Source organism: Anastrepha obliqua, chromosome 1, assembly GCF_027943255.1.
Source record: "Anastrepha obliqua isolate idAnaObli1 chromosome 1, idAnaObli1_1.0, whole genome shotgun sequence".
NCBI lineage: Eukaryota > Metazoa > Arthropoda > Insecta > Diptera > Tephritidae > Anastrepha > Anastrepha obliqua.
Window position 1 is genome coordinate 73,365,595 of NC_072892.1, and position 22,636 is coordinate 73,388,230.

General features: G+C 37.2%; 2 protein-coding genes across 2 annotated transcripts in view; both read left to right on the top strand.

Annotated features, from left to right (window-relative positions):
• Positions 1 to 22,636, top strand: part of LOC129236381 (dystrophin-like) — a 49,669-nt gene that overhangs the window by 22,112 nt on the left and 4,921 nt on the right. The window contains exons 2-12 of the mRNA XM_054870738.1: positions 9,697 to 9,956; positions 10,904 to 11,104; positions 11,703 to 11,836; positions 11,976 to 12,205; positions 12,315 to 12,443; positions 12,539 to 12,635; positions 12,872 to 13,002; positions 13,603 to 13,758; positions 14,718 to 14,838; positions 14,916 to 15,352; positions 15,419 to 15,695. Of these exons, the coding sequence (XP_054726713.1) occupies positions 9,697 to 9,956; positions 10,904 to 11,104; positions 11,703 to 11,836; positions 11,976 to 12,205; positions 12,315 to 12,443; positions 12,539 to 12,635; positions 12,872 to 13,002; positions 13,603 to 13,758; positions 14,718 to 14,838; positions 14,916 to 15,352; positions 15,419 to 15,695 (2,173 nt within the window). The remainder of the gene's footprint in view (positions 1 to 9,696; positions 9,957 to 10,903; positions 11,105 to 11,702; positions 11,837 to 11,975; positions 12,206 to 12,314; positions 12,444 to 12,538; positions 12,636 to 12,871; positions 13,003 to 13,602; positions 13,759 to 14,717; positions 14,839 to 14,915; positions 15,353 to 15,418; positions 15,696 to 22,636) is intronic.
• On the top strand, positions 18,859 to 19,633 carry LOC129236382 (uncharacterized). The gene has a single exon (XM_054870739.1). It carries the CDS (start codon positions 19,204 to 19,206, stop codon positions 19,561 to 19,563), a length of 360 nt encoding a protein of 119 aa, XP_054726714.1. The 5' UTR covers positions 18,859 to 19,203; the 3' UTR covers positions 19,564 to 19,633.

Consider the following 22,636-nt stretch of genomic DNA (forward strand, 5'->3'; position numbering starts at 1 on the left):
AAGGTTTTACCATTACATGAGGATATTAAATTGCACAATGTTGCAGTTTCCATTTTTGCAATTTTTACATTTAGCCGTTGAATTTTTTTCTCCTCCCAGCACTCGTGAATTTTCACAACTCAAACATTTTACGCAAAATAGTAAAAAATAGACGGAATATATACTGCTTTCCCGCTTAGTTCGTTATGCCGTTATGCTCATTTATGTTCCTTTCGCTTGTGGGGTCAGTAACACTCCCTTCTCTTAATATTTTATTTTGAATGCCGCCTCCTTTTTTATGTTACAGTTTATCGCTGTAAAGGATGATTAAAATGTTAAAGCCAGAAATTATGTTGAAAAACTACTGAGCTGAATGATGTTCAAATGGGAAAGAAGTCGAAAGTGGGACGAAACATTGTGAACCAGTGTTGTATTCTAAAATCAAGCAAAAACATAAAAAGTTATTTAGGCTGTTGCGAGAACTGCTACAGTTTCATTGACGTGAAAGCCCTACTGCAAGTAATGGAGCAAAAGAGCCGTGGATTGTTGGCCTACGCAAACAATCCTGTACTTGTTGTCCTTAGAATGTTTTTGAACACTGTAAAAGAATTTGCAAAAAGCTCCTCGAGCTCTAATAACCATAAATGGGAAATGCTGTTGAAGTGAGAGTCATTAGTCGGAAATACCACGTTGATCAAAAATTCCCGGAATATATTCGGAAAATTCAAATACAAGTTTATTTCTCAAATGTGATACTGTCGCCATCAAAGTACTGTCCATCAACTACAATGCATTTATACGAGCATTTGATCCAGCTCTCGAAACATTTCTGGAACTCTAGTTTCGGCATAGCCATCAAAATCGTCTTCTATTTTTCCATTACTTCCTTTCGGCTGTTAAAACAAGTTCGCTGTAATGGTTCTAATGGTCAATCCAATTGGATTAAATCGCAGTGGGCCATATCACGGGAAGTCAATGGCTGTTGGATGGTATTCGTTTCGTTCTTGATCAGAAGTTCACTGATAATGATGGCACTAAGCGACGGTGCGTTATTATGGTGGAAAATCCACGAGTTCTTTTCCTTTCTTTTTTAAGTGAATTACGCCACGTAAACGTCGCATAACGCCCAAATAATAGTCCTTATGGGAAAAATATGTGGTGTAAAATATCGTTGTAATCCATGAAAGTCGCGAGCAACACTTTCTTTTTTGATCGAAAACGAAGTGGCGTTTTGGTCTTGATCTATTCTGAGCTCTCCATTGATCGCCTGATATCTGGATTAGGTATCGTACTCCTAAGCCCACTTGTGTTAGATGAATGTGGGGTTCGGGCTAAACTTTACAAATCATGCCTCTGTCGCGGTGTTTTTCTGCATGAAATTCAGGTCACTTGAGACCAACTCAAACAAATTATTAACTACAATGTCCTAAACGGATCCATAAGCAAAGTTTAAGTCCTCTGCCAGCTCTCTGATGGTCTGATGGCTATTGATCAACTTTTCTTTCACTTTATTGATGTTTTTATAAGTTTTTGATGTCGACGGCCTGCCGGTACGGTGGTCATGTACATCTCATGGTCGACGGACTCACGATCTCGTCGGAAGCGTTCATGCCGCTCGTAAACCGCTGTTTTCTTTAAAGTATCAGTAGTGAAACAGTTTTACAATAATTTTAAGGTTTTCACACAGTTAAATTCATTTTTAACACAAAAATTAATTTCTTTGTACTCCTTTTTGTAAATTTAAAAAAACTGATACACTTTTGGTAGGAAAGTTAATCACAGATGTTGCAAACTAAAACAATACAGAACTTAAAACAGTTGTCTTAGAGTGTCATCTGGTGGTTGTTCCTTGTTTTTGACACTGGGGATCAAGCGTCACTTTTCATTAAAATAACAAATAAAAAAATATTTGTCCAACTACCAGTTTTTCCAAAAAATAATTCGTTAAAATAGTTTTGCGAATTTTAATTAGTTGACCAAGTGAAAAGCCAACACCAATAATCCACCTTCCGATAAAGGTTGGAAAAGTTCAAACAGCATGACAGAAAGTGGTTTTATGTTAAAACCTTTTTCTTTGTCTTCTTTTGTGCCTACTTTTGCTCGCTTGTGGCAAGCATTAAAGTTGTGAAAAACGTTTCTTTTCCCACCTTTTATTTTCCCTGAACGCAGTATTCCTGCCTCAAAATGAAGACACAAAGAGAACTGAATGCAAATAATTTTACTGATGTGACAAAGGAAAGCATCTCGTGATGGCTGTGGCTAAAACTTTGCTAATTTTATAACCAACTGCTAACTAATATTCATTCGTTAAACGCGCCGCCGAGTGCTAGTTATCTCAGTTAACGTGGATGCATCAACTTCCTATCCTGTGCTCATTTCATTTCCTAAGTTTTGCCGAAAGGAGTTATTCTCTTTTCTCCGACGACACTTTCCAACTTTTTGACTTCCTGCTGCCGCCTGAGTCACATTTTATACTGCAGCTTACGAACTTCTCCGCTTTTCTCTTAACTACAATATAATTTCATATTTTCCATATCCTTTCCTCCATCATTGGCAGTCTTTTGTTTTGCCATCATCATTTAGGCCCATTATGCTAATGTCACTTTCTTTGCGCTTTTGCACTCCCTACGGCCCGCTCTCGACGAATATCGCAATAAAGAAATTACTTAATTACGTGCAGCATTCATATATACATACCCACATACATACTTAGATACATACGTTTATATATGCACATTTCCATCTTTATAAATGCACATAAAGCGTCAGTCACAGAGACAGCTATACAAATGCAGGCAGGAGGAATGAGGGCGGGAAGTGAGGTAGGCAAATGTGTGCGGCGGCAGCCATAATTACATATCTCCTTTAGTGTGGGTGTGTCTGCCGCATGAGCATGTGCATGTGTTGGCGTAACATGCAGGCATTGCAGAATAGTATTATGCCACACAAAAGCACACCAATAACAATGGTAAAGGCAAAGACCTTCTTGCAGCAGTAACGCCGACGATATGTAGAGCATCGAGTGCCCATCTGTTTGCTTTACGCTAGCATGTGCATGCAAATCACCCTGTAGAAAATTTTAAAATTGCGAAAATAAGCTGGAGCCCCTTACATCTAAAGTGAGAATGGAAGATAGACATTTGAACTGCTCAAAGTATGCATAGTCTACATATATCTCTAGGATATTTATGGAATTTTTGGAGAAAAACCTGCTCGGTATTTTCGTTCAAAATATATATATTTCTCCCACATATGGTGATGGGGTTGATATAAAATATTTCAAAAAGTTATATTTGTGAACCGATTTATTTCATATTGGGAATATATTATAATATATAACATAAGACGAAATAGTTTTGAAGAAAATTGGCCTGATAGATGGAAAAATTGTTTATGTGTAGAAAAAACTGTAGGTATTGCCCTCATAAAATTAGCAGAGTTACTTTCATATGGAAGATATAGAATATCCAAAGGTTAACAAGTCAGCTTATTAACCCAAAATTGGAAAATATGCACATTTAAGCTTCTGACATAAGGAGGACTATATATCCAGTCAAAGATTATCACTTCAACTGTAATTTCAATTATCTATGAGGAATGTCTATGCTGTAACAATTGATTAAACTAAACTGAGAAAAACTTTCCACAACATTTGAATTCGCTACCGATATTTTTTTTTTATTTCCATTATAAATTACGATCTGTTAATATTAACAATAAGTAATTGGTGTTAGGGTTTGGAATTAAAATGCCCCTTCCCTTTGAAAGAGAACATTTCTGTCTTTGGTGGTATTTAGTTACAATTTTACTAATACTTAGTTTTCTATAATTTGATATTATTATATTTTATTTTATATTACAGTACGAGCAAGATCTGTGGGTCTTTTGCGCTTTATTCTTCTTGGTTTAAGTTCCATTTCCGGTATCAGTCTCATCTCATGGTTTTTGTGCTCTAATAGTCGCAAGATGTGCTTACTGCTGCTTCTTTTTACTGCTTCAGTGACAGTGTCTATGCCGAGGTCGCGGTGAATGTCGTCATTTACCGATATAAAACAACAGCTACGAAAACAAACTTCTTGAATCAAAAACTCTGAAAAGTGCATAAAGCAAAATACCTCCAGTATAAAAAAGGAAGTTAGCCCATTAAGAACCAAAAAAATTGGCCTTTTCATGACCATTCAGCATAGATAAAAAAAAATTCAATATATTTACTCTATCGCAATGCGCAACTTTCTGTATTTCCTCAACGTTGAAATAAAACGAAAGGAACTTAAATAAGTGTTCAGTAATTTTTAACTGTAAAAACATCAGTTTTTTTTCGTTATCAATACTGCGAGCACTCTACATATATTTTTAACCACTTAAAGTGGACGATATACAACACTTACGACACCATCGTGAATACACCAATTGTAAACTTAATTTTTTATCGGGTCAAAAGGGGTTGACATTTTGAAACTATAGAGATAGGCACAGTCGCAACCTAAACTTTTTTTGGATTTATTTTTAAATATAGCTACAAAACCATATACGTCAGGTGACTCAGTACGGTGCAGCTTTGCTTTATATTTTAAAAAGACTAGAAATTTGTTTTAAAAGCTAGTCCTTTAATATTTATTCCAATGCATTAAAAGCTCGCCAGTAGATTTTCCTGTAGGCATGTTATTCATTTGCTGGTATGTGTACTTGTAAACACATATACACATACACTTGCACACATATTTATATTTGTATTTGTAGATGTTTGTTCTGGTATCCTGCTGTGTAGGGAAATTAATAGTATACGTGTACATAAATATGCATAGTGAAGCCACACAATTCCCGTTATATCAGATTTTAGTGGTGAAACTAATAGAAACTGATTATTGGAATATGAAAACTAGAAGACGAGTTTGAATACGGTTCACTAGACAGGGGTAGTTGGGGCAGCCCTTGGTCGGGAAAAACCCAAGTCAATCCGTTGACGTAGCACCGGCTATCCACTTTCTTAACCTCCCGACCACCGAATGCCGTAATCGGAGTCTAACCACCACCTACAGCAGATGAAGAGCTCTAGCTTCCCCGTCAGAGCCGCGTAATCTTAACACAAATACGTTCTGGATGTTGTAGCAAGTTAAACTCCTAACCACATTTTCACATGCCAAACTCACTAATTAAACACTCCTCTCCCTCTGGACCCAACCTGTCGAAACAGCAAGTTTCCTGGGCTTACATTTAGATAAGTTGGACGAAGACGAACAGTGATTTACACTACACCGACAGACTTTAGTATTGCTGCTACAACAACAACAACGAGTTTGAATAATAAAGGGAGTATCCATAAAAAGTTTAAGCTTTTTCAAAAGATAGAATTTCTGGCCCTATATTGGTGATAGAATTAACAACCTTCTATTAGATTCAACACTAGCAAAAACATCATTATTTGCTATGCCACAAATTTGATTCACATCGAACACCAGGCCTCACGAAGCAAGGCTCACAAAGAGCCTTCGTCAAATTGAGTTCAGTAATGATGTGCACTTTTTGTTTGGGTTTTTCAATCAGCAAAATTATCGCGTTGGAAGCACATCAACCAAACTTACAGGACGCTTTCATAGACTGATGGTATTCGATTAAGAATGGATGAGCGCAAAGGGAACATAGCCTTTTTATGAATCATTTCACATGGAAGATTCGTAGCTTCTTGAGAGGCATCTCCGAGAGAATACCCTGTATATGTGGCCAGACAACCCAAACACGCTGGTTGCCAAAGCTGCCGCGATCTTTAGATCTTAGATGCCTACAGATGTCGGACCCGATGGCCAACACTTAATGCATTTTTAAAGAAGAACACAAGCTGCATTAGAAGCTTCATCATCGTTTGAGGTCAAATCCTCGCTTGCCCTGAAGTGCATATAGAGATTAAATGACCTAGCAGCGCGTAATAACATTTAGCTTCTACTGGTGTCTTTACGGACTACGAAATAGTCTACAGAGGCTCGGGATACGAGTATACGCGAAAAATACAACGCCAGTTCGGGAAAAGTAGTAAATCACCGTGGGTCAGTATGACCACAGAACGAGCAAATACGTTCACTACAACCCCACTACACTCTAAGAGGTCAGTCATAGTAAGATTATTGGGTTTAGATGAAGTATTTTGAAGAGTAGAGCGTAGCATATGTAGATCAATAATCAAGAGCCTGCCACATAGTGTCATTAAGTCATTTGCTCAAACTCTAAAACTGTTATGGAGTTGAAGCTTTCAACGAAAGCTGTCGTGATCTTGAGCTCAAGTTGTTATTCATGGAAACAACAGTTTAATCTATGTATTTGGCGAGTTCAAGCACACATTTTTTTCATGCAGCGTTTCTTAAACTTGGTCCAAGTCAAAGTGATAAAATAAAAGTGCATATGCATGTACGTACGAGATCAACAATTAAGTTTATAGAATTTGTCAATGAAATACAAGTAAGTAGTTGTGAGCAACATTTAATTATCGACCTCGCTCTAACTGTCTGCAATGATTTGGATAATGTCTCATAAGGGAAACGTATTTGTAATACTCTGAAGTTCAGAGGCCCAGTTACAGATGAATTTCCTTGCGGTACGACTTCATTTTATGATACAAAAATAAATCCCAAAGAGCGGTATTAGGATCCTAGAGTAAATAAGGCAACGTTGGAGTTCCATTTTTTGCAAAAAACTCTTGTACAAAGAATAAGGAACGTTTAATGCATTATCATAGTGGAAGGCTCTGTCGTTCTCGGTGAGTTCGGGCCGCACATAGAAAATGCGGGCCCGCTTTCGCCAACATCGAACTGTTTGTGTGCAACCGGTAAAAACGTATTCAAAGTAAATAGTTCCATGACTTTATAAAAAAAAAAAAAAAAAAAACGATCTACATTGCCTTCAGTCGTGACTTGGAACCTCTTACCTTCGTTGTGAATGTCGTTCGCAAGTTTCAGTACAGAAGTGGCTCCCTCTATGATTTAGACATTCCCTGTTTAAACTATCCTAGGCATGCCCACAACGTCTCACCAGAATATGTTGAACGGCATGGCAATTCTTATGGGACCAAAGCACAAACAAACAACCTTAACCTTTTGTACTCGAGGACTCCGCAGCGGACCCATTTAAAATTTGTCTTCAAGCTCGACGGCTCCTCTATAGAGGCAGCGCAAATAATTTTCGGTTTATAGAAAAAGGACAAAAACAAATCATAATAACTTTATTTATTCGGTTTACAAATTATAAATGCAATTTGTTCAAATCATTTGTATTTATGTAACGGTAAAGGAAACCATTATTTTACGTTTGAGGTAGGAAAGCTGAAGCAATTCAAGTCAGTTCTGTTATTTATTAGTAGAGCGTACGAGTATTACATTCGAATCTATCTGTTGTTTTTATGTAGTTAATTCAAATTATAACCCGATATGGGAAATAGAAAGAAAATCTGTGAAAATTGTAGTGATATTTTTTATATATGTATTATAAAATTTAAATACACTGTAAATTACAAAAACAATAACATACAACAATGACTTTTTTTCAATGCCCATAACATTAACTTATAAATGTTTGAATATTTTTCTATTGAAATTGATTCGAGTTGGTGGTAATATGAATGAAAAAAATCTTTGAGTGCAAAGGGTTAATATTATATTATATTTACACTCGTATATATACCAGTCGAGTCGCCGCTGACCAGTAATTAAATAAAAAATAGTTTAAAAAAACTAAAAAACACGCTTTTATTGCTAATCGAACTAAAAAGTAGAAAATAAATTTTAATATAATTCTGTTCTGAGGTAGTTGACTATGACTGATCGTTCGATTTGATATTACTTCATTATAGGTCCCTTTGTCATTAAAATGGGGTGTGGAAACTAAAAGTTCCCAATTTTTGTTTAAAAAAATACCCAATTCATGTTTCTACCGGTGTGGCAATATTGGCAAATGTTATAAAAAATACACATTTTTCAGCGCTCTCACGAGAAAAAGATTTCCCATCTAGTCATCTATGTTGTGTGTTCCGAGTCGATCAGATTTTTAGAAGCCAGTGAAAATTAAGCTCAAAGATTCCGTTACATTCATTCATACATACAACCCGAGCTAATAAAAGTGTGTTAAAAAAGTATGCACGAAAGAGTAATACTTACACGCACACAATAATAAATCACAAGATACAGAGATCAGAGACCATATATTTTTCATCCTTTCTGTGCCTGCTTATTCCCATCCGGTTGGTGGAGTATGGCACAAACTTCCCTTTTGCCTTAAACTATAATTTGAAATAATTGTGAAATTTGATTAATGCAGAATGGTAGGAAAAATTTCAAAATAGTATAGCAAGAAAACCGTACTTCACTCGGTTGAGTCCTTTTTGATTTTTCGCAGTTCGAGAATTATTCTTATCAACAGATTTTAGCTTACAGTCACGCATATTTTATAAGTTTATGTAATTGATGTCCTTCTAGGAAAAATTAGTTGCAAAACACAAAACTCTATATAGTTATTAGCGTACATAGATATCGTAGGGCATTATTTTAGAAGATGTGGAGATCTGTGCATATATATACATATGTGCAATATATTTAAATAACTCTTTTTTTAATCTAGTCTACACTAGAAGTGAAGACTTGTGTATCGTTGCTAATAAGTTGACCGTAGCTGCAGGTCAACTTTTGACTGTAAATGCTGCACTAAAATACCTGCATTAGGGCGGGTCGATTTAAAAATCGCTCATTGCTCTGTGAAAATCGTATTCTAGGGATCAAAATAAGAAACTTTGCCGAAAGAACCATACTTCTAAAACGAATTCTGATGTTCTCCAATTTGGGTCGAACGAAAAATCCCACTTTGACCCATTTAGAGTGCTCCAATCGAGTCCAAATGTATGACCGACCCCCACTAACTTTGGACGGCCGATCCACCCATGCCAGTGGCACACCCCCTGGAACTCCCCTGGGGGGTACCCCATACAATCATTTCAAAATATCACCATTTTTGGCCTATACATGAAAAAATCAGCTAGATGGCTATGTTTTTTCTTTATTTTTATTTATTTATATAATAATAATAATATCTATTTTTTAAGAAATATTTAAGAAATTTATTTAGTCAGAACATATGTAAATGAAAAAATTAATTTAAGTTAGTTATAGAAAAGAAACTAAAAAGTTCGACCCGAATTGGGGGACATCAGAATTCGTTTTAGAGGTATGGTTCCTTCGGCAAAGTTTCTTATTTTGATCCCTAGAATATGATTTTCACAGAGCAATGGGCGATTTTTTTGCCTCCCCACAAATCGACCCGGCCTAACCTGCATACATACATACCTATACATAAATTTGTACAAAAGAAACAGTCACAAAAATGCGATTTAAATATGCAATTAAAATTAAATGAAAAATAAAAAATATTGAAATGGATGCGAAAGTAAAATGTTTACTCGGCATTTCTTTTGTTGTTAAAAATGAAATAATAGCATAAAATTTATCATAAAGAATACTTTCCCAAATTTGCATTCAGCAGATGTTAAGAAAATGAAAAGTTCTTATTCAACCCACTTTAACTTTTATTAATTTTCAACTTGAGATTAACGAACTTAACAATCGAGAGGATGTGTTTTTCAAAGGATTTCTCCCACTAATGGATTTAGCGACATATATATTTTCTAGTTTTGTTAGTTCACACACGTTATTCAATATCCTTTCTTAAATTTTGTCATTGCAGAAAATGCGCCAATTCCAAAAGACGCTCGAGGACTTGACTTCACGAGTCGCCTCTGCCGAAGTGACAAAGACATCATGGGTGACACCCGCCTCAGCACAGGAAGCCACAGAGCAAATGCAACATTTACAACGTTTACGCGACAAAATGACCACCGCTGGTGCTTTGTTGGACGATTGCAACGAACAGCAGGCATTCTTCACAGCCAATCAAGTTTTGGTGCCTGCTGTGTGTCTATCACGGCTGGAAGATTTAAATACAAGGTGAGTGTGAAGGGAGCTTATGTATGATTGTAGAGTACAGTCTGTCAAAAAGTGGCGGGAACTGAAGAGTTAAAACTCTGATTGAAGGAGGAAACAATGAAATATTATCTAGTCAAAAAGGCCTACTTTATGAGAAAAAAACTCATAAATTTTGCATTTTATGGCAGCTACTCACAGGGCTATCAGTTCTAACGGAACTCAACAAATATCACCAAATAACTACTTTATTTCTCTTTCCAAAATTCAAATTACCACTTCAGGATACCCTTTTGCCGTCAGTATAAGGCACAGAATCGAATTTGTTATCACACTGATGCCGATTTAGGAAAATGTGTGGCTGTTTGTTTTGGTTTGAAAATTGTCTTGATAATTCTAATAAGATTACACTGTGGCGACGGGTTATTATAACAAAAGCCCAAGGCGACTTGTCCCGTGGACTCCAACCTCGTTTTTGGTGCCCTAATTAATTTTTTTTAGTTGTGACCAAATAATTTTTTGAAGATTTTTACCCTCATAGAAAAATTTTCCAAAAATATATTTGCAGAACCTTTAACTTTCTAACTCCTTTTTTAGAGGTCATTCAACGACTTGTTAAATAAAAAATCAAAAACCCCATTCCTTGAGAAAATAGTGGTTTAGAATATTAAATGTAAAAATTGCTCCTAAAATTTCATTTCATTAGCCCGGCCATTATATTTCGCTTCGATTATGTGATTCTTAAAGCGCTAGTTCTAATTATTAAATTAGTTCTAATTATAAATTATTAAAAATTGTTACCTCCTTGGGTTGAACCCTCTGTAAGTTTTGATATACTCGTCCGACGCAGTCATTCTGCAAAGAAATTTCTCACTCTATAAAATGTTGCACAGTTTTACTCCATTAATATGATTTTACTCTTAATCTTCAATGACTTAACCTATCGTCAACGTCTTACCTATTTCTTCCAGAATGAAACTCCTTCAAATTGCAATGGATGAACGACAAAAGGTACTTTGCAATGCTGGCGCAAATCAGGCTTTAGAAAATGGTGAAGATGGACGCACAACATCGAATAGTGGCACAATTGGGCCATTACCTAATCTAGGACAGAGCGTAAAGCCGCCTTGGGAAAGAGCAACGACAGCTGCCAATGTGCCTTACTACATTGAGTGAGTATACAATACCGGAGCATAGAATATTCAAAATAAATTGTCCTACCTTAAGCCATTGAGTACTTTATAGGTTTTTAAAATATTGTCGTATTTATTAACCCTGTCACGGTTCTGAGACATATATCTTCCACCCATAAAATAACCGCAATTCCATCAAATCAGGGTGTTAGATTTATAGTTTTAGAGAAGGTTCTAGAATACAAGGTAGCGCAAAATTAGTCAACCTGTCGGAAGATTTATTGCGGCCGCCGTAGACGAATGGATTTTTGCGTGACTATCATTCGGAAGGACGCAGGTTCGAAACGCCAGGCACGAAACACCAATTTACAGAAAAAGTTCTCTCTAATATCACGGTCGCTTCTCGGCAGACAATGGCAAACCTCCGAGTATATTTCTGCCATTAAAAAGCTCATCAAGGAAAATATTGAAGTAGGATCTCGGCCAAACATCCAAAAAGGGTGTAAGCGCCAATTATATACGTCACACTGTCCCTGAATAACATTTAAAATAGCCGTTTCATTAGCATTTTTTTATACTGGACCATCAAATTGAGTATTTCACATCTTCCTATATTCCTTCGTTTTTTCTTCAATAGTCACGAACGCGAAACCACCCACTGGGATCATCCGGAAATGATCGAATTGATGAAGAGCTTAGCCGATCTAAATGAGATACGTTTTTCAGCCTATCGTACAGCGATGAAATTACGCGCCGTGCAAAAGCGTTTAGGTGAGTAAACAACGGAAACAAGTTGAGTACATAAAATAAACAAATTTACGACACGTGGCCAAGAGCTCCAGCTTAGCAGCTACACAACAATTTACGCAATAATTTTAACAATTTTATAATAATATTTACCAACATACAGCTCTCGATCGCATACCCATGTCCACTGCCATCGAATCATTCGATCGTCATGCGTTGCGCGCACAAAACGACAAACTCATCGATATACCAGATATGACAACCGTCTTGCATTCGCTCTATGTGACAATCGACAAAATTGATTTGACATTAATGTTGGATTTGGCTATAAACTGGATATTAAATGTATATGATTCGCAACGTACTGGACAGATACGCGTTCTGAGCTTTAAGGTGAGTGTCAATTTGGCATATGATTTTTTATGTGCTGTTGTTTGCATTTTTGGTACAATTTTTTATGTTTATTAATTTTTCTCATTTTTCAATTATAATTTGCACGCAGGTTGGTCTGATTTTGCTCTGCAAGGGTCATCTCGAGGAGAAATATCGTTATCTATTTCGTTTGATTGCGGACCCAGAACGAAAGGTTGATCAAAGAAAATTGGGTTTGCTGCTGCACGACTGCATACAGGTGTGTATTAGTGTTGCAAGTGCTACAAGGCAAAACAAATACATAATTGTTTCACATTTTCTTAAATGCTTACAAAACATTTTTTTCTTATGTAGGTGCCACGCCAGCTGGGCGAAGTGGCCGCTTTTGGTGGCTCCAACATAGAGCCTTCGGTGCGCTCTTGCCTCGAACGCGCGGGTATCTCACAAGAAGGTAAACATTTTTAACGAAAAACTTAATTCAATATTAATTTGAATTAATCAATCACCACAAAGCTGATGACACAAAAATTCATCAATATAAAAAACTCAACATTTTAGCGTTAATTAATTACACTTTAACCAAATTTTCTGCCACACATTTTCAAGCCACTCAACTTCAATCAACTACATGATCGTACTTAATATTTTTACACTCCCCTTTCTATCTCGTCCACACCATCATCACAGCTATTGATGCCAATCAGGAAATTGCCATTGAACAATCACACTTCCTCGGCTGGTTGCAACATGAGCCGCAAAGCTTAGTCTGGATGCCGGTGCTCCATCGTCTGGCAGCTGCCGAAACGGCCAAACATCAGGTAAGTACGTAGTGCATAGAGCAAGCATCTACGCGTCCGCAATTGCTGACATGCCGCTGTACAAAACTTCAACTGTAACTATCAACTCTTCCTCAACCTCCTGAATCACATCCTGCACAGACACATACTGATATCGCCGTCAACATTAACATCAACAAAAGTGTTCATTGTAGTGCCATAAAAACCAGTATGGTGCACAATTTTCACCCACTTAACGGCAATTATTGCACAATCAACTGCAACTTATGTACAAATACCAACAGTTACCTGCCAGCTACCACATTCCATAGATTTCACTTTTTCCCTGCTTTCCTTGCGCACTCAAACTTTTTCCTCATTCTGTTTCACACTTGTCTGTAGTTGTCTGTCGTGCATAAGTGTGTGTATATATATGTATATGTGTGTGAATATGTATGTGTGGTTTTGTCACTAGTACTAAATCCAATATTTGCATTTCTCGGTATACCTATACTTTGCTGCGTCGTGGTCGGCCACTCCTTTCACCGCATCTATAACCGCTACCTCAACAACTGTTTTCCGCTACGCAAAATGGCAACATCGCATTGATGCCCACATGGCGCCGAAAATTGGTAACATCAGGCAAAGTGTAACATTTGCAAAGAGTATCCGATAATTGGATTCCGTTATCGCTGCCTCAAGTGCTTCAATTTCGATATGTGCCAAAAATGTTTCTTCTTTGGACGTAACGCCAAAAATCACAAACTGAGCCATCCAATGCACGAGTACTGTACAACGGTAAGTGAAAGAAATTAAAAAAGAAAGTGAAGAGGAAACTCGATAGATAAAAGCACGGGTAGGTACCCTTAATGGTGAGGAGAAATTTAGTCAAGAATATTGAAATATCATCAGCCTCGAAAACTACGCTGTTAGTTTTAACTTTTCTTAAATGGATAAGGCACGAAGCGAATGGATTTAGAGCGAGCGATAACGAAAGGAAATAAGTTTATCCAACAATCAGTGTCTGCCCGCTATAATTTTGAAGTGTTAGGATGTTTCTTTTACTTGAGAACCAGCATTAATCCAATAGGGGATAGCTTTCCCAAACAAGCGCTCCTGTGGGCGGAGGAAGCAATTTAGTAGTAAAAGTCCATTCCGGCGAACACCAACCAGAATTTATAAGACTGTTATCATGCCTCCCAATTGCATGGCTCAAAAGTCTCGACGATGGCAATACCTAAAGATGTGGTCCTTAGGATATTTTAGAGAGAAATTTACGGTATATTAATAAACTTTTGTGCGTTGGCGACCGCAAATTGGAATACGATCAACGCTCTACACATCTAGTTTTAGAGCGACGTAAATGAAGTGTAATGAACTGGCCAGTCATGCCATATGAACGAGAATGAAACTTCAGAACCAGGAGCCTAGCATGATTTGAGGGTTTTATGACTCGTAAAGATAAATGTAAAGATAATGATAAAGATAAAGACAAAAGATAAATACAAAAAGTAATCAAAATATGTTACTTTTTGGGGACTTTTTCGTTGGTGAACTCGATTTTTCCATCATTTTAGTAGTATTAGTATAGCTTAAAAAATAGGGAGAAAGGTATTACTGTAACGGCTTAAGAACAATTAAAAGTTATAATAATCTAGGAAAGCAGCAGTCGTTAAGATTTATATATTATCTGAAAACAAAAGCACTTTTAAGTTAAATACTTCGCGTCTCTGTCAATAGCTTTTCCCCCTTTCCAGACCACCTCAACAGAAGATGTGCGCGACTTCACGCGCGCTTTGAAGAATAAATTCAAGAGTCGCAAGTACTTTAAAAAGCATCCACGTGTCGGCTACTTGCCGGTACAAAGTGTGCTTGAAGGTAAGCTGCAGAAAATGCCATTTTTCTAATAAAGCTCCGTTTCTAAATCTAAAACGCTATCTGCTTACCTGAACCAGGTGATGCATTGGAGAGCCCCGCTCCCAGCCCGCAACACACAACACACACACTCCAGAATGATATGCACTCACGTCTCGAGATGTATGCTTCACGACTGGCTCAGGTCGAATATTGCACCGGTTCTAACTCAACACCAGATAGTGATGACGAGCATCAACTGATCGCCCAATATTGCCAAGCATTACCGACAAACAATGGTAGTGGCCCTAAATCACCGGTACAGGTCATGGCAGCCATGGATGCAGAACAACGCGAAGAGTTGGAAGCGATTATACGCGACTTGGAAGAGGAGAATTCAAATTTACAAGCAGAATATCAACAGCTATGCAGCAAACAAAACAGCACCACACCTGATGCGGATGGGGGCATGCAACATTCAACGTCCGCCATGGGTGGACTAGCGGCAGGTGCAAATGCCGCTGGCGAACATGGACAGGTAGGACTTGTTTTTAATTTTTATTTACAAATACTATTTCGCCAGCTAAGTGCTTCTTTTGCTTAGGATATGATGGCTGAGGCGAAGTTGTTGCGCCAACATAAAGGTCGCCTTGAGGCGCGCATGCAAATATTAGAAGATCACAATCGCCAACTGGAAGCACAATTACAAAGACTACGCCAATTGTTGGATGAACCGAATAGTGGTGCTGTAAGTGTCTCCGGCTCGGCGTTGAATTCGAAACCGAATACGCTGCAAACGCGTTCTGTGACCGCATCACAACTTAACACCGACTCACCGGCGAAAATGAATCAACAGAATGGCCATTATGAGCAAAGCACAAGTGAGTATACAGTTTTTTATAGGAAGCTAAAAATTATAGATGTGTAATAAACTGTGAAATGCATATACAATTTTTTACTAATACTCGTAATTTGTAATGGGTGGACATTTTAAAAATATACTTAATAACGGAAAATAATTATTATGTACGTGCAGCTTGCGTACCAGTATGTATCTATGTGTGTTTAAAAGGCTTAGATATTACTTATCTACATCGCACTTAAATGTCTTTTTACAGTTTTAATCGCGCTTGAATTCAACACATTTGACTGATTAATTACCCTGTACAACAACTCATTTTTGTAATATGTTCTAAGTAACCGACGTAGACCTACGTAATTGTCTTCTATTTTCTCTGAAAGAGACGAAATACCCATATGTGAGAAGGGCCAAGAGTAAATATGTTCCAAAACGCTTTTCCTCTCCGTATTCCACATACAATTCACTATTTTTACTCGAGATTATAGGATTATTGTTATTAAGGGGAGTCCCGCTATATAGTCACCGTTGCAGCTATTGCAGCTTAGACAAAAAGAGATTACATTGCCGCAATTGAACAAGTTTTCATTGATCGGCGATTTGAAGGGACCTTTTTTTATGGGCTAGTGGCTAGTTACCGTGGTTCTTATTTGCCCGTTTTAGCAGTGCCGAGTATACTAACATTCTTCAGTTAACTGCCGATTTTCAATTTCATAGTAGTGGATTAACTCAGGGTTTACTACAGAATATCCGCTGTTTTTATTTGAAAGTTAACTGATCGCTGTGATCTCGAAATTTATTGAGCCGTGGGTTAACTCTTAGGTCAGATGTTAACCTAAATGATTAACCTGGTTAATCAACAATGGTGTCAAATATACTAAAGGGTTTTTCAATAAGGGCGGGTATGCGTGCAGAATGTCAATCGTGGCGTTTGCTGTGTGGCACGTAGCGCCGTCCTGCTGGAACCACATGTCGTCTTGGTCCATATGCTTCAATATGGGCCATAAGAAATCAGAAGGGCCACCACGTCTACCGAAAAATGGGCGCAATGCGCGCAACGTTTGCGTTAATGAACACTCATTTTGATAATAAAGTTTTATCATTTGAACGTGCTGTTCAATCGTGTAACTTGCCATGATGATTTGGCATAAACAAAAGATTTGACAGATGTCACCAAAACAAAATGGCTGCCACAGGGTTCCAAAATCGACCCGCGCCAATTGGAAAACCCTTTATAACGAATCCCCAATGTTGTCAAGAGAGTGATTTTTTGCACTCTCTGATAGCTAACTATAAACTTAAGAGATCTATATTGAAGTTTTTTAGAATTATTTTGATATATTAAAAATATTGCGGGTGTTAAAGATATGTACTTTTAACAAGGCCTATGAATAAAATTTTATGATGCATTTTGAATAACCAGTTTTTTTTTTTTGCGAGACATGCCTGTATTTCGCTGTGTGGAATTTTTGCGTACCCGTAGTTATTAGGGATGTACATTTTTCGATTTTCGCCATCCAAGAATTTTCGTCATCTCGGTAATACAATTCCAGGATTCCGGGATTAGTGCCGGGACTCAGATATTCATTATTTTGCAACAACTTAACTCGAAAAAAACCAACATTATTTGGGAAGCTCTCCCTCCTACGTGAAGCGCGACCATCAAAACTTAGAAACTGTTTGACCAATTCGATTCTAACAAACTGCATTATGTGGATTCATAATATTTATTATACGCATATATTCAATAAAATGTATAGTCATCACCATTAGCTATAATGGCTGCACATCATAATCATAGTCATAAAACAGGCTCCAAAACAGTGGAATTTGCCTTGATAACTGTTTGAGCGTCCATATTTGTTACCTTTGCTTAAGAATTGTCCAAATTTCAACATCCAACATTTTGATCCCAGTTTCTGTTTCCACTCAACACACATTCGGTTTCGATGCTTAAGATAGTTGTCTCTTGTAAACTCCAAGGTTGGCTTGGTAAATTTTATTGATCAAAACTGCATTCAATTTGGCAGTAAACACAAATAAATGGCCAAATCCTTGAAGTTGTCGATTATCAGCAGAAATATGCATACTTGAATATTACGTTTGCCCAATTCGGTTCTGAATTTGCCTTGGTCTTAGCGTATGCAAATCTTTTTTCAACGTGCTCTGGAATTTGGGGTTCTGCACGTGAACGTCCTCGAGTCGTGTATTTTTATGCATTCAGACCACTTTTCCCTAAACTGCTTCAGCTTCGCACAGCGATAAGTTCAGCTTTGCCACAAACAAATCAATGATCTTCTGTCCTTCTTTGAAGAGGGAGTCGTTCAGGGGAATCGCCAACGTTTTTTACTTCGGTTTACCATTGCACCCATTTATTTGTGAACGTCTTCGTTTTCCTCAAATATTTTGCTGCGAATACACTAGACATTTTTAGACCTTTAGGTTGTGTACATAGGAACACTTCAAATTTTTTCTTATATAATATCTAAATTTCTCACAAAACTAACAAATTGCAATACGTGCATTGCGAAAGGATACGCCTATTTAGCAGCATTTAAATTCTGTCGGTCACGCTTCTATTATACAGACTGTAATAATGCATACGTAAATATACTTTTTATTTGAAGTGAAAATATTGTTTGAACTCGAAATGATAAAGTCAGAACTTAATTTTATTTTTCATATAAATGGCTGTTCACTCATATTATTTTAATATTATTGGAAGCAGCACGAATATTAATATTTCAGTTGGAAGGGTTGAACACTGAGCACAGAAAACCCAGGTGATTTCTACCACAAAAGTGTTGTAAACACAAGGTGCCTTTCAACGTTTCTTTTTGCTATATTAGAGAATTTTGCTGACTCTATTTGAGATGCTTCTTAAGAAATTATCTAGCCCAAAAATAACAGTATCACTGGCAATTAATCCCGCATATGGGTATTGGTATCCCTAATAGATATATTTAGGCTTCATATTTTGTATACTGTATACTTAATGTCTTGTTGAACGTACTGCCAGAAACCCAATACTGATAAGGTTTGCCATCAATTTATTACTAAAATGAGCACTCACAAAACGACATCATTTCAAACATACATACATATATACATGCCAATAACATCCATTGCTAATTCATAATTCTGTTTGTATTTCTCCTCTTAACTGCACACTGTGTTCTTTTTTACCACGGAAATATTTGCCTCCCCTCGACCAAATATGTGTGTGTGAATGCGTGTAATGAAAACTGTCAACTTTACATCGCTAATCAAATGCTTGCCAATAAATGCATCGCATACAACCTTCAATGTACAATACACCGCATACGCCACTCCCATGTTTCCCCGCTACTTTACCTAAAACGATAACACAAACACCAAACGGAAACGACAAACTTCGAAAAATGGCAACAATTTTCAATTACTACCTGGTCACTAATACCATCGCAAACGCTGCGCTTGATTATGGCATCACAACTTCCCCGCTTCACTCAACGCATACAACTACATAATTTCAACTGCCATCAGAAGGTATGATGCTACCCGGCATGGGCATGGTCAGTGTTGGCGGTGGCGGTAGTGGAGGCACTGCCGAGCATATGGCTCAAGGCAAACATCCGCTTGGTGCTGGTCTTGCCGTACTACAACAACGAGCTGCCATGAATGCTGGAGGCCCTGGCATGGGAATAATGGGGGGGCATGGTGGTGGCTGCGGTAGCAGCGGTAGCATGGGTCACGGTGGCGGTATCGCTGGCGCAACAGGAAACGGTGGCATCGATATGGTCGGCATTGGCATCGGCGCCGGTCAAGGATTCATGTTGGACGATGGACGCCCACCACCACCGCCTCACTCGAGTCTGTTGCACAACATGCCCGGTAAATGGCTAGCATGAACTGAATGCAGGGCATGGCATGGCTGGCTGGCTCGCTGCTGGCTGGCATGAGAAATTGAATGGGCATGAATTTCAGCAGCAGCGTGCAGCCAATTTGCATGACAACTTCTTTTCATTTCCAATTTTCATTTGCAAAATATTTTAAATATTTTTGATGTGGCGTTTATTTTTTTGTTTGTTTGTTGTTTTTCCAATCATGAGGGATTGTGCGCTTATTCGTTGTTACATTTTTTCCAATGCATTTTGTTGCATTTTGCTTGCGATTCCCCATTTATATTTGTGGGTTTTTTTATTTATTGATTATATTACTTACTTCCTGAGTTTATTTTCGCCTGTTGATTTCCGACCTTTTTATGGTTAATTTGCGGCCACTTGATTGGTGTTTACTTTTTCCTCCACTACTATAAATGGCCTTGATTGATTGCATTTTGTTATCGAAATGTATCTATTTTTATGTAGATATTATGATTTTTTAAATACATGAATTTCATTTCATTTGATTAAGAGTTTATTTAACGGTTTATTTAAAAATCCCAACTAATTGAGCACCATGTGTAATTTAATGACTGCAGTTTTTATAGGCAAATGGATTTTGCTTAATATTGAAAGCAAAAAAGGCAAGAAAGGTTAATAATAATAATAATAATAGCAATGAAAAGCCAGGTATCCTCTCTATAACTCTAAAATAACATAAGTCAACAGTAATAGACGATTTAAAATTGTAATAAGTCTATTACAGATTTTATAAAGTGCTAATTTTTCTTAAAAGTTAAGTCTTATTTAAAAACAAAGCCGCCGTAGCCGAATGGGTTGGTGCGTGACTACCATTCGGAATACACAGAGAGAACGTTGGTTCGAATCTCGGTGAAAACACCAAAATTAAGAAAAACATTTTTCTAATAGCGGTCGTACTTCGGCAGGCAATGGCAAACCTCCGAGTGTATTTATGCCATGAAAAAGCTCCTCATACAAATATCAGCCATTCGGAATCGGCTTGAAACTGTAGGTCCCTCCATTTGTGGAACAACATCACGCACACCATATATATATATATATAGTTAAGTTAAAGTTAAAAGTTATGCATCAATATAAACCGTGGACCAGAGTTTGCATTAACTACTTCGTAGCAGCAATATTACCGAAAGCATTGCTCTGCTCTCGCTACCACTCCAAACTTGAACAATTGAGTAATGGAGTAGGTAGCGCAAACGAGCAATTATTTGTTTTACTCGGCTCCAAGCTGCGGAGATACATTGAAAGCATAACCGACAAATTAGGTATGATACAGGGTGGAACACGAAATCGAAGTTGCCATTCATGAAATTGAAGCCCAAACAATCGAAAAAGTGCTTAAAAATTGGGTTGATCGAATGGGCTACTGTAAAGCCAGTCGTGGCAGTCATTTGAACGATATTATTTTTCATTCATAAATGACAATGTTCAATCTTCAAAATAAAAAAAAAAATTCAAAATATATTGATTATTTTTTTTTATAGCTGATTTAAAAAGCAAATTTTACATGGCCCATCCTATATATCAGTATACTGTAGGTTGCAGGTGTCAATGTATTGCTAGCCTGTGCTTTCAACATTTTCAATCCCTTGTTGTTGTCGCATTATGACTCGCCTACCTGGCAAAAAGGAAACGAAAACCATTGAATAATCGGCGAGGGAAGCCATAACAATAACAATAATAATAATAGATTTCTGTTGTCTGTATGTACTTCGTGTTTTAAAAGAGGACATTTGCTTGTAGTAAATAATTATTAATCACTTGATGTATTCCTGGAAAAATCCAGCTTGTTTGCATCTACACACTGTTGCTGCTTTCTCAATATTACATATGTACATATGTATAATAAATAAAAAAATATTCAAATAAAATTCTGAAGTAGAAACATTCCTTTGTTAGTTAGCGTATAACACATGATTTGACATAGAATCTAATGTAGCGCCATATTTAACATTTTAGACATATATAAATAATAGATCGGGTAAGAAATAGCCAATATCAATATATATTTTACATGTAATGGATTTTTTAACACAAAAAGTTAGAGGGTTCAAGCACTATAAAAAATATATTTTTAGGCTGTATTCAACCATACCTGGAACCTAGAGTATACTGACGAACGTCTACGTACGAACGCATACAAAATTCCTCTAACAAAACAAAAACGAACGCTCCTCAAGTATCATAGCAGCAATTGGAGTAATAGTAGCGGACCAAAAGTGAGCGCTACTCTCCAGCTGGAATACACATGAATAATGTCGCAAGTAGCGCTCCGTCCGATTCTAAGTTTTCTGCTACTACTCCAACTACAGGGAGTACTGAAAATTATTTTTGGCTAGTACTCTGCGCTACTAGCAGTAACAAAACGTACATAGCTTGGAGCGGACTAAAACAATTGATCGCTCGTTTTGCGCTACCTGCTCCACTACTCATCTGTTCAAGTTTAGAGTAGTAGCGAGAGTAAGAATGAATGAATGAGAAGTAGCGGAGGCATTTCAATCCCTGCCATGGACACCCCAAATGGTTTGCAAGATATGCTTTGAACACTTGAGACAGTTGGTCAGCGGCCAAAGAAGCCACTAGATGGGATTCAAAGAAACTATATGGGTATGGGGTTCAATTGAAATAAAAAATAAAAAAACACTTCCATTGCTGTTACATCTGATGTGTAATTTTCAGGCCATTAAAGTTATTGTAAAAAATTTTTTTTGGTTCAAAGATTTGGTAATGGCTATCTAAAGATTAATGGTTCCTATATTAAGAGGAACAGAAACTTTTCACAATAAGTTTCGGTAGTGGCACTCTATCGGAAATGAGAACAACCTAGTTTTCATTCATTCTAAGTAATACCTTCTAATCAAATATGAACGAGACGTTATCAATAAAACGGTCCGCGGATGACATATGGCAAAAATAAATTTTTTGTTTTTTGGTAGGACTGTTATAAGCTCACATGGCAAATTTCAGCGTGATATGTCACATAGTTTGTTTTCTGTGCTACTGTAAACAAGTCAAGCTCGAATGTGTTCTTCGAATTTAACGATGGAAATTCAAGTTGAAA